This window comes from Macadamia integrifolia, chromosome 2 (assembly GCF_013358625.1).
Source record: "Macadamia integrifolia cultivar HAES 741 chromosome 2, SCU_Mint_v3, whole genome shotgun sequence".
Taxonomy (NCBI): Eukaryota; Viridiplantae; Streptophyta; class Magnoliopsida; order Proteales; family Proteaceae; genus Macadamia; species Macadamia integrifolia.
In genome coordinates, this window is record NC_056558.1 from 42,687,666 (window position 1) to 42,702,642 (window position 14,977).

The following is a 14,977-nucleotide window of genomic DNA, read 5'->3' on the forward strand; positions in this document are numbered from 1 at the left end:
TATGGATACACTTGCACCCTTCATTTTGAGATAGACGGTGGGGTAGAGACTCTGTACATTTTGTTCGAAGTTGAGATCTCTTAGTAAGCATAGGATTTTTACACACCACAATTCACCAACTGCACTGAACTTGAGACTCCGTATATTTATGCCTCCCTTGAAGTCTAGAGTCTCTAGACCACGCATTGGCAGAAACACGACCTTGCAATGTAATGAATAAAAATCGGACCAGGGACATTTTTTAACTTCTAGCTTGTTTGTGATTCAGAGTATTATTTTAGCAGGCGTTACGAGGGTCAGAAATGGCATCATACCCATCCGAGAATACTGAATGAATAAAGACCAACCATGCGTGATTAGATTTACTTCTCTCTCTCTCTCTCTCTCTCTCTCTCTCTCTGAACGTAACGTAACGTAAAAATCCTCTTCCTCTCCCACTCTCGCTCCCTCTGTGCTCAATGGAAGGAACCTTGTTCCCAAATAGGCCTCCCTTCCCCAGCCCAACGACTCGAGCAGGACAAACGGCTCCCAATTTGAAATTCAATCCAACAATTCTTCCTCTCCCACCTAAATCACCCACTCCTCCTGCCTCCTTCCCACTTGACTCTCTCCTCCAACATCTCCTCATTCTCTCTTCATCTCCAACCGCTACCTTAAAACACAAAACGCCCAACGCTTCCCGGAATACCACCACCACCACCAAAGTCCCTTCTTTACACCTCTCGTCTGATTCCAAACAACAACAAAAAAAGACCCATCTCAAGAAACCCATTTCAGTTTCAGTCCCTCAGTTTGATAAGAAAGAAGCCACAACGGGTCGTGTGGCTGATACTGCACTCGAGTTCCTCTCTGTAAAGGGTAAGTTAATTCTCAACTCTATCATCCAACGCCCCTTATCGGGATTGACTGATTTCTTCGATTCTATCAAGTGTGAATTGCGTGAGTTCGATCTTATTGGCCTTTTGAAAGGGTTGGAGCTTTCCGGCAATTGGGAGAAAGCCCTTTTGTTGTTTGAATGGTTTGTTTCGAATTCAAGCGATCAAAACACTAAATTAGACAATGAAGCAATAGAAATCATGGTTCGGGTTCTTGGTAGGGAGTCTCAACATGCTATTGCATCGAAGCTGTTCGATGTAATTCCTGTGGGGGAATACTCACTTGATGTCAGAGCCTACACTACTATACTTCATGCCTATGCTCGAACGGGCAAGTTTCAGAAGGCAATTATCCTGTTTGAGCAAATGAAGGAGAAGGGCCTCCCTCTAACTTTGGTCACCTACAATGTCATGCTTGATGTGTATGGAAAGATGGGTCGCTCTTGGAGTAAGATTTTAGACCTTTTGGATAACATGAAAAGCAAAGGACTTGAATTCGATGAGTTCACTTGTAGCACTGTCATATCCGCTTGTGGGAGAGAAGGGTTATTGGACAAAGCATCAAAGTTCTTTGACGGCCTAAAGTCGCAGGGTTATGTACCAGGAACTGTTACCTACAATGCTTTGCTGCATGTGTTTGGTAAGGCAGGGAATTATTCAGAGGCATTGAGCATTTTGAAGGAAATGGAGCAAAACAACTGCCCTCCTGATTCGGTGACTTACAATGAGCTTGTGGTTGCATATCTAAGGGCGGGACTCTATGAAGAAGGAGCTGCTGTCATAGACACAATGTCCAGTAGGGGAATTATGCCAAATGCTGTAACTTACACTACACTTATCAATGCCTATGGTAAAGCCGGGAAAGAGGATAAGGCTTTGAGTTTGTTCAAACAGATGAAAGATTCAGGTTGTGTTCCCAACATTTGCACATATAATGCTATCCTAGGGATGCTTGGAAAGAAGTCACGATCAGAGGAAATGGTGGAGATACTTTGGGATATGAAATCGAATGGGTGTGTCCTGAATCGGGTTACATGGAACACAATGCTGGCCATGTGTGGTAATAAGGGAATGCAGAAGTATGTGAACCGGGTGTTTAGAGAGATGAAGAATTGTGGTTTTGAGCCAGACCGTGATACATTCAACACATTGATAAGTGCTTATGGTCGGTGTGATGCAGGAATCGATGCATCAAAGATGTACAATGAGATGATCAAATTAGGGTTTACCCCATGTGTCACAACCTATAATGCACTTCTTAATGCTTTGGCTCGGAGAGGTGACTGGAATTCTGCAGAGTCTATCATCCTCGACATGAAGAACAAAGGTTTCAAGCCTAGTGAAACCTCTTACTCATTGATGCTCCATTGCTATGCAAAGGCAGGGCATCTCCGTGGCATACAGGCAATTGAGAAAGAAATATATGATGGCCGAATATTTCCAAGTTGGATACTTTTAAGGACCCTCGTTCTTGCAAACTTCAAGTGTAGGTCACTGGTCGGAATGGAGAAAGCATTTGAAGAGTTGCAAAGGAACGGGTACAAACCTGATTTGGTTCTTTTTAACACTATGCTTTCAATTTATGCCAAAAACAGGATGTATGACCAGGCCCATGAAATGCTGCACTTGATCCGTCGAAGCGGTCTGCAACCAGATCTTGTCACCTATAATAACTTAATGGATATGTATGCAAGAGGTGGGGAGTGTTGGAAAGCAGAAGAAATTCTCAATGGACTGAAGAAAGCTGGTAGCAAACCAGATCTTGTTTCATATAATACGGTGATCAAAGGGTTTTGCCGGAAAGGCCTCATGCAGGAAGCTCTTAGAACTTTTGCAGATATGTCAAGTTGTGGAATTCGGCCCTGCATTGTTACTTACAATACTTTCGTGTCAGGCTATGCAGGACAAGGAATGTTTGCAGAAATAGAAGATGTGATCAGCTATATGATACAGCACGATTGCAGACCTAATGAGCTAACCTACAAGATTATAGTTGATGGTTATTGTAAGTCAAATAAATACAAAGAAGCCATGGAGTTTGTTTCAAAAATTAGAGAGAGGGATCATTCCTTTGATGATCAGACTTTACAGAGACTTGCTGCTCGTGTTCACGAGAACTTGGAGTCCTAGGCTACATTTGGTCCAACAAGACATATATATTTCATTATTCAGGAATTGAAGTGCAGATCTATCTAGACATGTATGTAATTCAGCTTACAGGTTGTGTTATCGGTCATTTCCTACTGATTGTATGAATCAGCTTTTTTTAAGCTGTCAATTACAGGATTATTCAAAAACCTAATGACTCCATTGCATGAATCGAAGGGATTCAATGCCTAGTGAACATTGTTATGGTTATTAAACTAAAAGCAGAGATGTTTTCAGAATGGGAAGGCTATATGGCCTACATGATTGTCCAACAATTAATGTCATATTTGCAGTTGGAAGTTCTTTAGACCTCGAGGAGGTGTACTCTTTTCAATATTGTGTATCCATCAATAGGTCTGCGTTTCCTTCCTTGCAGTGACGCCATAACAATAGCAGAATCAAATCATTTTTTTATCTGGCTCCAACATTTCAACCTGCATGTGTTTTAGCATAGAAAGACCATAAGTGAGAGTTATGGTGGTAGAGAATATCAAAGCAGTTATCTTGATTAACCAAGCCGGCCCTAGGAGGTAAAATCAGCAATCAACTACCATTTCTCTATGGAAAGTTTCTTAAGAGTTTACAGCTTAGGCAAACCTCTAGTTGTAAAATGCTACAAGTTATTTCCAATAGTGTAGATAGTAGGTGGTAGTTGGGCTCACCCAAGTTTCAAATCTATGGACCGAACGTAATGGGCAATAGCAGGTAATTGTGGTAAGAACGTGTGGTTTAAAAGCTTGTCGAAAGTTTCAGAGTGATTAAAGGGAATCCTAAAATTTTAGCAAGGAGAAGGGTGTGAGCTCATCTTTCACATGGACCCACTTGTTGGAAATTAAGTTTCAAAATAAGGTCAATATAGTCTTTTCAAAAGTGTTCAAAATTGTTTTTCCAAAAGTGTCTTTTTGAATTTAGCTTTAACACTTGTGGATTTGTGAATGAGCTAAGACAATTCACAAAGTTTTTTCCCACATTGGTTTGAGATGAAAGGGAACTTGAGCATATAGGATTGTAATTTAAGGGTGCAAGCCCTTTGGAGAGAAATTCTCCCCTTGTCAGGTGTGTGTGAGAGTTTCCTGGGTGCTTTTGAATCCCGTGAGTGCCAGGTTGAGCCGGGCCATCGCTAAGGTTGAAGTCGGGTGTGGGTCGGTTCAAAGAACCTACTTTTTACTAGTTGTAACTTTTGGCTCCACACTTTGTCCTAAGGGACACATTGGTATATGTACTTGTATGAACCCAACTGTCAATATACATGCACTTGTACGTTTCAGTACATGTACCCTTCACATGCATAGAGTCACACCTATACACGTATACCCTTTATAAATAGAGAACACTAGTTCTGTTTATGGATTACAAAAAATCCTAATGTATATGAACTTTGTACGGAATACGCACTGATATACTATAGGATTGTCCTAAGTTTTTTGTTCTCTAGTGCTTTGTTTTCCGGTTTCTACGTATGTCCACTATTTACTTTAAGTTTCTAAGTATTACCTTCGGGCATACCTATTGGAATTGATTATTAAAGTGCACCGTAATCGATTTGAGAGTTGCTTTATCTTGGAGGTGATGTATTTGTGGGCAAAGGATATTTGAGTGATGGTTTATTTGTATTAAGTGTATTTGAAATTATTAATGAAATGTCAAGTTTTCTTCTATTTACTTTTTTGACTCTTATGATTTATGGCATGGTAGAATAAGACATTGCAGTGCTCCTTATATTTCTAAGATGTGCAAATTAGGGTTGCTTAAAAATAATATTAAGCCTTCTCTAAATAAGAAGCCAACTTGTATAGAGAATAGTTGTCATGGCGCCAAGGCGGACCAAGGCGTTGAGGGTTGTCTAAGTGCTTAGGCGAGAAGGCGCCTGCCTTAAGGAGAATAAGGCGCTAAAAAAGATGCTACTATTTTTTTTAATATATTTATTATATCTAGTATAAATGTATAACAATGATATACTTAATTTTAAATTGCTTATAAAAAATTAAGCCTTTAAGCTATATCAAAATACAAGAAGCACTAATTTAAGCAACATCATGGGAAAAAAAGTACACACTACACACTTTAAGCAACATCAAGCGACAAGAATTAACATTCAACATGAAATTCATATCAATGCAAATTGCAAAGTGATATATATTTTCTAACATGAGAAAAACACAACAAAAAATGATCAAATTATTCATAAAAAAAACAAAGCTATAAATAAAACAAAAGGCATAATAACATATAATTCCTAATGAAATATTATAAAGAATATAATATTTAACTATTTAAGTATATAGTTAGATATACTTACCTCTATGATGCCCAAAACGAGATCCACAACGTCTATCATAGACCATGAGTCCATGATATTACAATGTTTAAACCCCTGTCAGTCAATACGTATAAGTTAGTGACACTAAGACACTAAGCAACAAGAGAAACCTTGTTCCTTGGTATTTATGAGCCATGATAGGTGATAGGCCATGGGTTCCAATCCTACCTGGGGAGAATTAAAAACACCTAATGGAAATTGAAAAACATAAAAATAAACCAAAATGCTAAACTTTAGTAAGCTTTAAAGTATAAATTTTAAAACAACAAAATAAAACATCAAGCTAAACTTTGTTCTTGTTCAACCACAATTAAACTAACAAATCAACATCTACTTCATCTCCCTTCTGTTGGAGCTGACCCATAGAATCAGTTGGCCTATCACCAAAGTCTTTATTAATATCTTCATCATCACGCACAACGTCGTGGACCTCTTCTTCATCTTCATCATCTGATGATTCCTCAACAGTGGCCCTCCTCCTACCACGACATATGTAGCAAATATTGGCTGCACTTGTTGATCCTTGAACTCTCCTAGGTAAATTACGACCCCCAACCGATGTAGATGTACCAACTACTCTATCAAAATATCCCCATGTGAGATCGTCTCCAAGATGGACTAAATCTCCATCTTCTTACTCCCTTGTTATCCATTTACTACTTCAATTCATTTCATCAAGAATTAATGGATCATAATTGCTGCCCTTTTCCCTTCTTTCTTGGAACCTTGAATGAAGCCAACGATTATATTGGATATAGACTAGATCATTCAAGCGCTGATGTTCTAGTATATTCCTCTTCTTGGTGTGAATCTGAATCCATAAATACTTCTTTATTTAAGTCAACAAATAGATATAAAAAGTATAATTGCAAACTAATATTTAAAAAATACTTACAAAATCAAATGTGCTCTAATTGCGCTCACAACTTGAAGCAGAGCAACAAAGGCCTAATATGCGTACTGCATATTGTTGAAGTGTAGGGGCTGAAGATCCATGTGTTTCCCACCAAGAGACTATATATAAGGAAAAAATTAGATACACATATTGTTAAATAATAAATACTCATTAAAAAAAAAAAAATTACTTAGTACTTACAAGGATCGAATGCCCCTTCACCAGCTGTCCTTTGTTTAACAGCCAAAATCCTTGAAAAGCTACCTTCACATTTTCTGTACATTTGAGACTTACGTATGATCTTATCTTGCATAGCTAAGTCAGGCACAATTCTTTCAATAAGTGCCATGAATGCATCTTGTATTTTACACGATTCTTCAAAAGGGAGTCTCTCATCATTGATGTAGTCAAAACATTTCCTAGCAACATATAAAGGACGATCCATTTGGATCTCCCAACGGTCATCAATAATTGCTACCATCTTCTTCCATGACAGTTCTTTGTTGGCAAAATTTACTTTTATCCATTTTTTTGCTATTTCTATTACCAAATGAACTTCAGGCAATGCAAGGCTCTCATCACCATCTGCTAACCTCAAAATAACTAAAATTGGTTGGGATGCTCTTAAGCAATCTAGTACACGGTTCCAGAATGTTTATGCAAGTATTGTCACAAGTACTCTCTTACCTGCCTCTCTCTTGGATAACTTGGAACTATTACAATCATTAGATACAAATAATTGCTTCAAGGCATTCTTGTGCTTGTACAAACTTTGTAGTGTCAAGAATGAGGTAGCAAATCTTGTAACTCCAGACCTCACCAGATCTATCCCATTTGTTTTTTTTTTTCCTCAAAGCATCAACAAGTTTGTAATGTCTGTAGATAAAATTTGTCATTGTTTTTGCCTCTTTATTTTTGTTTTATAAGCTTTCAACTTGTCAATATCCTCTAACATGAGGTCCAAATAATGAGCTGCACAAGGAGTCCAATAAAGTTTCCTCCGTTTTTTCATCAACATTCTATCAGCTGCAACATAATTAGCTGCATTGTCTGTTACTACTTGTACCATATTGTCCTCCCCAATTTCTTCAATTTTTGCTATCAAGTAGCTGAAATAACATGTCTGCATATTGAGACTCACTAGATACATCTACAGAGCCCATAAAATAAGTCCGCAATGGACAATTGATGAGGAAATTAATCAAGTGTCTTCCTCTCTTGTCAGTCCACCCATCAGACGTGAAAGTGCACCCGTACCTTTTCCAGTAACCTTCATATTTCTTCTTGATACATTCAATCTCAGCTTTTTCATCCTATAAACATGCATTCTCGAAGAGAGCCTGGTATGAGAAAAATTGCAATGCAGACAATCATGAAAAGAAGTGTCCTAAAGAGAAATATTAGTCAGTTCCAGTGGACTCACTAATTAAGAAGTTAGAAACAATCAACCAACAAAGAACCCTTCTGTTTGCTACTGAAATGTTCTTCCATTTTCTCACAGATGAAGAAATTCTTTCTACCCATTGAACAGTCAAGCATTCAATGTGTATGAAACTTACCGTATACTTCTCATGTATCACACGACATAACTTGCCAGTGATAGCTCATGAAGCTCACTCAGCATCCACTCCTCACCATTTTGTCCTCCAAGAACTACAACCCTCGTTCCTCTAACAATGCAAGTATTGTGTCCCCAAGCAAACCTTGGAGGTCATCCTGGTACATTTAATATCCTCCAGGTTGGCTCCTCATCAGTCAGATCCAAGAGATAGAGCCGGGAAGCAGAATGAAGACCAGCCACAGACCCACAAAGATCAAGAACCTACCACCATGGAGGCTCACAGCCACATGATCAAGCCAGGGGGTGGAGCTATACCATCAGGATTTCCAACACCTGTTATTCCATTCCCAGTTACACATCTCCAACATGGCTTTTCCTCACTAAGATCCATCGTGAAGACATCACTCGAACGGAACCGAAGTGGCCCGCCCTTTGCCAGACCACTAAACATCAATATCTTCCGTCCACTATAGACTGAGTGTACGACCCAATCTAGATGGAGGAGTCCATGCTACCGGAATCTCCCTCCACACAGGCTTCTCCATTGACAGATCCAGCAAGAACGTGTCACTGAAAAGTACCCCAGAATCTGCACAACCTCTAGATACTACCAACTTGGTGCCATCAAGGGTGCATGAACTGTGCCATGATCTTGGGAGTGGTGGGGTCATACCAGTGATTTCAGGAAAATAATCCTCTGTTTTTCTCATCCCTGTTTTTCCTTGTTTTGCTACCTACAGAATACGACACGTGGACAACAGAGGATCCAACGCACCAGATGTAATAATCCTCATCCAACCTTGACCGTTGGATCTTCTGTTGTCCACGTGTCGTATTCTGTAGGTAGCAAAACAAGGAAAAACAGGGATGAGAAAAACAGAGGATTTTGATCCGTGATTTCATGCCAAGCAGGATCTTGTGCATCCAAATCTAATACAAAAACATCATTGAGCAAACCCTGCCTTCCACAGCCTCCAAACACAACTAAATGAGATCCATTCACACAAGAAAGTGTGTGACCCCATCTGCCAAGGGGTGGGGAGCTCACTTTGACATATCGCCACTCCGGATTAGGAGAATTCAAGTCCAGCACAAATGTGTCATTCATTGGCTACATGTTGACCCCCTCTCCCCCAAAGAGAACAATCTGATTCCCAACAGCATAGACACTGAAATTGCAGCGAGAGGGCTCTAGAGAACCTCCAACAGTCAACTTTCTCCATGCAACAGCTTCAAATGTGGTTAGTTCCGTGGCTAATCGGCCCATCCTAATCTTTTAGCCCCAGGTACCATCTCCAACACACGAGTGGTTTCACTGCCTCATGCATTTTGGCAAACCATTCTCCACAGATTCTCACTCTTTATCAAATAGTATAGCCGCTTGCACACAGAACCAACATAAGCAATATCCCTTGGTGTTAGCCGTGAAAGTATTTTTTTGACACAAGACCTCATCACTCAGCTGAAATATCCCACAAAAATCACGAGGAACAATTCTCTGTCCAGCTGGAACATGCCTGTAAGAGGAAAGATCAGAATTAATCTGATCAGATGATCTTGTTGATTCTTTTCCTGAAGATCCAGGTAGTGGACCCAAATCAAGATTTGGTTCTGTGAAGAATTGGATGCTAATAACATAGTAATTGTATCATCATCACCAAGTATAGGGGTCAGCCTCAATCTGTTCATCAAGGGAATGCCATCTTTTCCAAAATTCAACAAGTCACCCTGGAAGTCAACCACATCCTTGAGGCATCTTCGTATTTCTGTAACCACGGTAAAGTCCACCAGCGGGTGCCTCCTTTTAGCAAATGCTCCTCTGCATTGCAACAGGATGCCATAATATCAGTACCAAATATATTTTGAAATACAAAAAAGAAAGTTTAAAAAAGTTCACAGCACCCAGGTTTCTAAGATGAGTTAGTAGGACAATAAGAGCAAAAGATACAATGGGAAGAGGGGGTAATAAAAAAGAAAAGATCAACTGAAGATAGCTGAAGAGCAGCACAAATGTGAATAATAGATTTAGACAAAAGTCAAGTTAGGCCATTGAACAAATTTAGGTCCATGATTTCTTTTGGGGGTCAGGAATGGGAGGCATTATAAATTGGTAGCCCATAGACTTTATCCAACAGCAGCACCATATTTCAGCATTTCAATCAATTCCATAGCATTTTTTTTTCTCTTCTTAATTTTTTTGAACTAGGAACTTGTAGGAACCATGGACCTCCGCCCCCCGCCGCGGGATCGCGATACTGCACGTAGCGCGTGTACACACGCTCTAGGGTTCAACCCTAATGAGATGAGATAGTATCCCCTGGTCGTCAAATGCCAAGGGGGGATACACGCTATGGGTAAAAGGGAGTCGCCACCTAGAAAAGGGTCTAGGACCATAAATGTCTCCCCCAATCAAGGGAGAGAGACTAATGACTCTGATGGATAAGGTTAGTTTGCACCAAGATTCTGGGCAAGTGTCAAGTGACAGACTGGGAAGGTGTTAGGCACCCAGTTTGCCCGACCCGAAGGCCGGTCTCTTTTTGTTTGACCGAAGTTTGTTTGTACCCTACTAACTAGTCCTAAATCTAGGTCACTGAAAACCCTAAACTATGTATCTAAGCATGACATGTGAAAACCCTAAACCAAATGTCGAAATTATGCTAGCTAGGTTATGATGCAAATAATGAAATGATTACACTAATTAAATAAGCCTAAATGATTTAATTAATGTATTATGAGTCTTAGATTAAGCTAATGAAATAAGCCTAAACCTAGGATTAGTTTAGCAACTTATGAAACCCTAAATTAAACTAATTCGATTAATTGAGCCTAACCTAGATGGATGATTAATGAATTTATGAAATCCTAAATTGAATCAGTTAAAATGGTTAATCCTAATCCTTAGTAATTTGTGAAATAAATTATTGCAATCCTACTTAATCTAATTGGTAAAAATATTTTTAAATTAAATGGGGCCTAATTAAATTAGAAAAGTTAAATGGGCTAATTACATTAAATGAATGCATTTTTTCTAATCTACCTAATCTAGTATAGGAGGATTAAACTAAACCTAAGGTTTAATTAAATTAATTATGAAACCTAATTGGATTAATTATGTCTACTTTAAGCTAATCCTAAGATGAGTTAAACATTTTTCAAAACCCTAGTTAATCTAATGAGAAGAGAATCTTTTAACTAATTAATCTAGTTAATTATCCTACATTAAATAACTAATTAGTTGATTGATTAAAATAAACAAACCCCTAGAGGGAAAAAGATTGGTAATTACACAAGTTTAATAAATTGAATTGAATGAAGAAATCAAATGCAATGATTTAAAAAGCTAAATTAACAAACCACAATTAAATAAACAACAGTTGAAATGACTAATTACATTAACTAAGTTACTTTAATTAATCTAAATTAATACTACACTAATGCAAGTGAATGTTGGAGTACAGAAGATAGGAGATAGTAGGAAAACCCAAATCCCCAATACGCACCTAATGCTACGAGCCGGTTTGAGGGGCCAGCCACGCCCGTCCTAAACTAAACACGCCCTAAACTACGTCCCATATATTCATTTGCTGATTCAAAACCCTAACTTAATAGAAATTAGTGAAACCCCATGGTTATCATATGATTAAAAAATAATGAGCAAAACCCAATCGGTTTCAGCCCTCGATCCTAAGGGGCTGGATTAGAGTGACCCTAGGACTCCATATGGAATCCCCTAAAAATGTTAATTGAAACACGGCGAATTAATTAAAACACGGCAAAGGCAAAAGTGAAATGGGAGAAATGTCACACAATGATAGGGGTTGGGAGCATATTACAATTTGAATTACAAAAATAAATAAATAAATAAAAAATGAAATGAATAAACAAAAGAAAATGAACACAAGAAAAAGAAAATAAAATAAAAAAGAGATAGAGAAGGAGATGGGGTTTCGGCCTTAGCAGCAAGGAAGGGCAGGGAAGAACAGAAGAGGAGGAGAACTGCATTGGTCTGTAAGTCTGGTGGAGATCGATCCCACTTTGATCAAGAACCGCTTCGTTGTTTTGATCTGATGCGAATAGACCTTCAATCACCTTGCAAACACTTTCACCACTCTCATTGTTGCTTTCATCATCATCAAACCAAGTTTGTTCCATTTCTTCAACTGTTTCTATTTTCCCATTTGAAACCCCGGAATGATTCAAACTGGCATTATTTGTTGCAGACTAGAGTGAGGAGGCAGCAGAGAGAAGTGTAGCCAACGAAATGTGACTTCACCGCTTGAGCTATCAAAAAGACAACAAGGATAACAGTGTACACGAAGGGAGAAGGGAACAGAGACATGACCAATTGCATAATTGTCAATGTCTTCCTCGGTTCTTGGATCTGCCTCTGAAACCTTGAAACCTAGAATCTAAAACAATGGAACTCAAACTTGCAATGCTTCTTGTAAAACAGACTTGAGAGACTGTGCAGAGGTGTGTGACAGAATATATGAACCTCACTATGAGAACGATCGACAAGACGATGAGGGGGATAATAACCATGACGAGGCAAGGACAGAGAGCTACCATTACGAAAGCACATTTGCTGTCCGCGAAATCCTCTTTGTCGTCTGGATCGTCTCTGATCTCAAAAGCATAACTTGGAAGAGGAGCAGCAGTGGTGGCCATGAAGATGGGAGATTTGAGTTCGGTTAGGAGGAATAGAAGAGGAAGAAGAAGGGAGTGGAGAGGGTTAGGTACGGCTGCGGTTCGGTTGCAGCAGCAGGGAAGGAAAAAAGAAAGAAAAAGAAGAAGAAGAAGAAGAAAAGAAGGAGAAGTTGCTGCCAGTTACAGTAGCAGGGAAGGAAAAGAGAAAGAAAAAGAAGAAGAAGAAGAAGAAGAAGAAAAGAAGGGGAAGTTGAGTGTTCGGTTGCTGCCGGTTGGGTGTTGCAGCAGCAGGGAAGGAAAAGAGAAAGAAAAAGAAGAAGAAGAAGAAGAAGAAGAAGAAGAAGAGGGGCTCGGTTGCTGCTGCAGGAGAAAAAAGAAAAGAAGAGAAGAAGAAGAAGAAGAAAAGAAAAGAAAAGAAGAAGAAAAGGAAGATTAGGTTATATGAAAAATTCTGATCCGAGGGTCCAGATTAAAAGAACAAAAGTAACTTAAAAACTAAACCAAATAAAGGTAAACATGTAAAAAAAACACAATTAAACTTAACTAAGCTAAAAGAATCAATTAAACCTGAATATTTTTAATCGGACCGGAATAAATCAATTTACATCTGATAAACCGCATTAAACCAAATTGAGACTAATTAAACATAATTAATCTAAACAAATCAAATATTAATAAATTAGAAATTAATCTATTAAATTAGATAAACTAGTTCTAATAGAAAAGAAAAATACCTTAAACCGGCTTTAATCAAGAAACAAGGGGAGATAACCCTTGTGCTTCAAGACCAAAATCGAACCGAACCGGGCTAAGTCTCTCGGCTCAAGGAAGGATTAATGTATTAAACTTTTAAACTTGGAGAATGTTTGATTTTAGAGGGAATTAGCAAAAACCATATTCCTTCTCCCAAATCATTTTTTTCAATTTTTCTCCTCCCCTTTCTTGGAAGAGGGGAAGGGCTATTCTTATAGCCTTGGGACTTGGGACAATTCTCTCAAATTTCCGATGTGGGACTAAAAAACTAGAGAGAATTGTCCCAAAAGGCTTGCTTTTGGACAAAGGGGTTTGGGCGCCACGTGGCACCCTTTGATTGCCCGGAATGGAATCTGATACCGAACTTTGGAGTCAACTTTCGGGGGTCATATCTTTCAAACCGTTTGTCGGAATTCGACGTGTAATATGTCGTTAGAAAGCTCAGTCCGAGCACTATCCAATGATGTGAGACATGATTGCAGTCTCAATCGAGAACCTTTACAAAAATATGCATAAAGTAGGGACCCGGATCATATAATGAAAGAGAGAATCGGACGTCGATTCGCACAGTTCTCGCATCAAAGTGTAATGTCCGACTTGAGGGGACAAACAACAATAATCCACAACATCAAATTCTAATTTTTGAAAACATTTTCTCTTGAAAGTTTATAGGAAAAAATGGTCATTTTTAACTCCAAGTTTGAAAATTCTCCAAGTCTAAAATATCCAACATGTAATCCTTCATATTGTCATCATTGCCGGGGGGTGACAAAATTCGGTGTCTACAGATTGCCCCTCTTTGACCGAGACCTGTGTAACGGTTGAAAGGCAAAGAAAAGAACACACCATTTTGTCACCAAGAGCAATGTACTGCCGACATCCGGCTCAAGGATGGCGGAGGTGCAAATGCAAATGCAAAGTGAGAGATAAGGCCAAAGATAGGAAATGTCGATCGATAACACATGCGAAATCAAGTAGTGTGTGGGTGCTACCGTGATATAAAACCTACCGTAGTCGGTCAATATGCAGGTATGAAAGAGTACAAATGCAATTGGCTGTCAGGTATAAATAACCAAACACACCATGAATGTAAAAAATGAGACAAAGGTGTAAATGCAATTAGCCAACATGGGTATAAAGAACCAAGTAGACTTGAATGCGAGTATGGAAAAGATTGTAAATTCAATCGACCGTTAGGTGTAAATAACTAAACGGATTGCGAATGTAAGTATGGAAAAATGGTGTAAACATAATTAGCCAATATTGGTATAAAGAACCAAGCAGACTATGAATGCAAGTATGATAAAAGAAGTGTAGATGCAATCAGCTATCATTGGTATAAAGAACCAAACAGACCATAAGTGCAAATATGAGGCAATGGTGTAAATGAATGGTCAAACACAAGAGAAACTAGGTTTGACCTTGGTGTAAATAACTAGACTTGAAATGGGATTGGCCATGGTGCAAAGAACCATTGAACCGATCTTCGGTGTAAATAACCGGACTTGAAATGGAATTGGCCATGGTGTAAAGAACCATTGAACCAATCTTCGGTATAAATAACCGGACTTGAAATGGAGTTGGCAATGGTGTAAAGAACCATTGAACCGATCTTCGGTGTAAATAACCGGACTTGAAATGGAGCTGACATTGGTGTAAATAACCGTCAGGCCCAACCTTCGGCTTAAATAACCGGACTATGAGGTGAGATTGACATTAGTGTAAATAACCGTCAGACNTCTTCGGTGTAAATAACCGAACTTGAAATGGAATTGGTA

The 14,977-nt window shown here is 38.8% G+C and overlaps 1 protein-coding gene and 1 pseudogene across 1 annotated transcript; one reads left to right on the plus strand and one right to left on the minus strand.

Moving 5' to 3' along the window:
- The first annotated feature begins 273 nt into the window (after positions 1-273).
- Positions 274-3,327, plus strand: LOC122092286 (pentatricopeptide repeat-containing protein At2g18940, chloroplastic). Its single transcript, XM_042662613.1, has one exon. It carries the CDS (start codon positions 459-461, stop codon positions 3,003-3,005), a length of 2,547 nt encoding a protein of 848 aa, XP_042518547.1. The 5' UTR covers positions 274-458; the 3' UTR covers positions 3,006-3,327.
- Positions 3,328-7,761: 4,434 nt separating this feature from the next.
- On the minus strand, positions 7,762-12,467 carry LOC122065773 (annotated as a pseudogene).
- Positions 12,468-14,977: the final 2,510 nt, after the last annotated feature.

What these genes read in the sequence shown, in the direction of transcription:
- LOC122092286 (XM_042662613.1), top strand. Translation starts at nt 459, where the DNA reads ATGGAAGGAACCTTGTTCCCAAATAGGCCTCCCTTCCCCAGCCCAACG.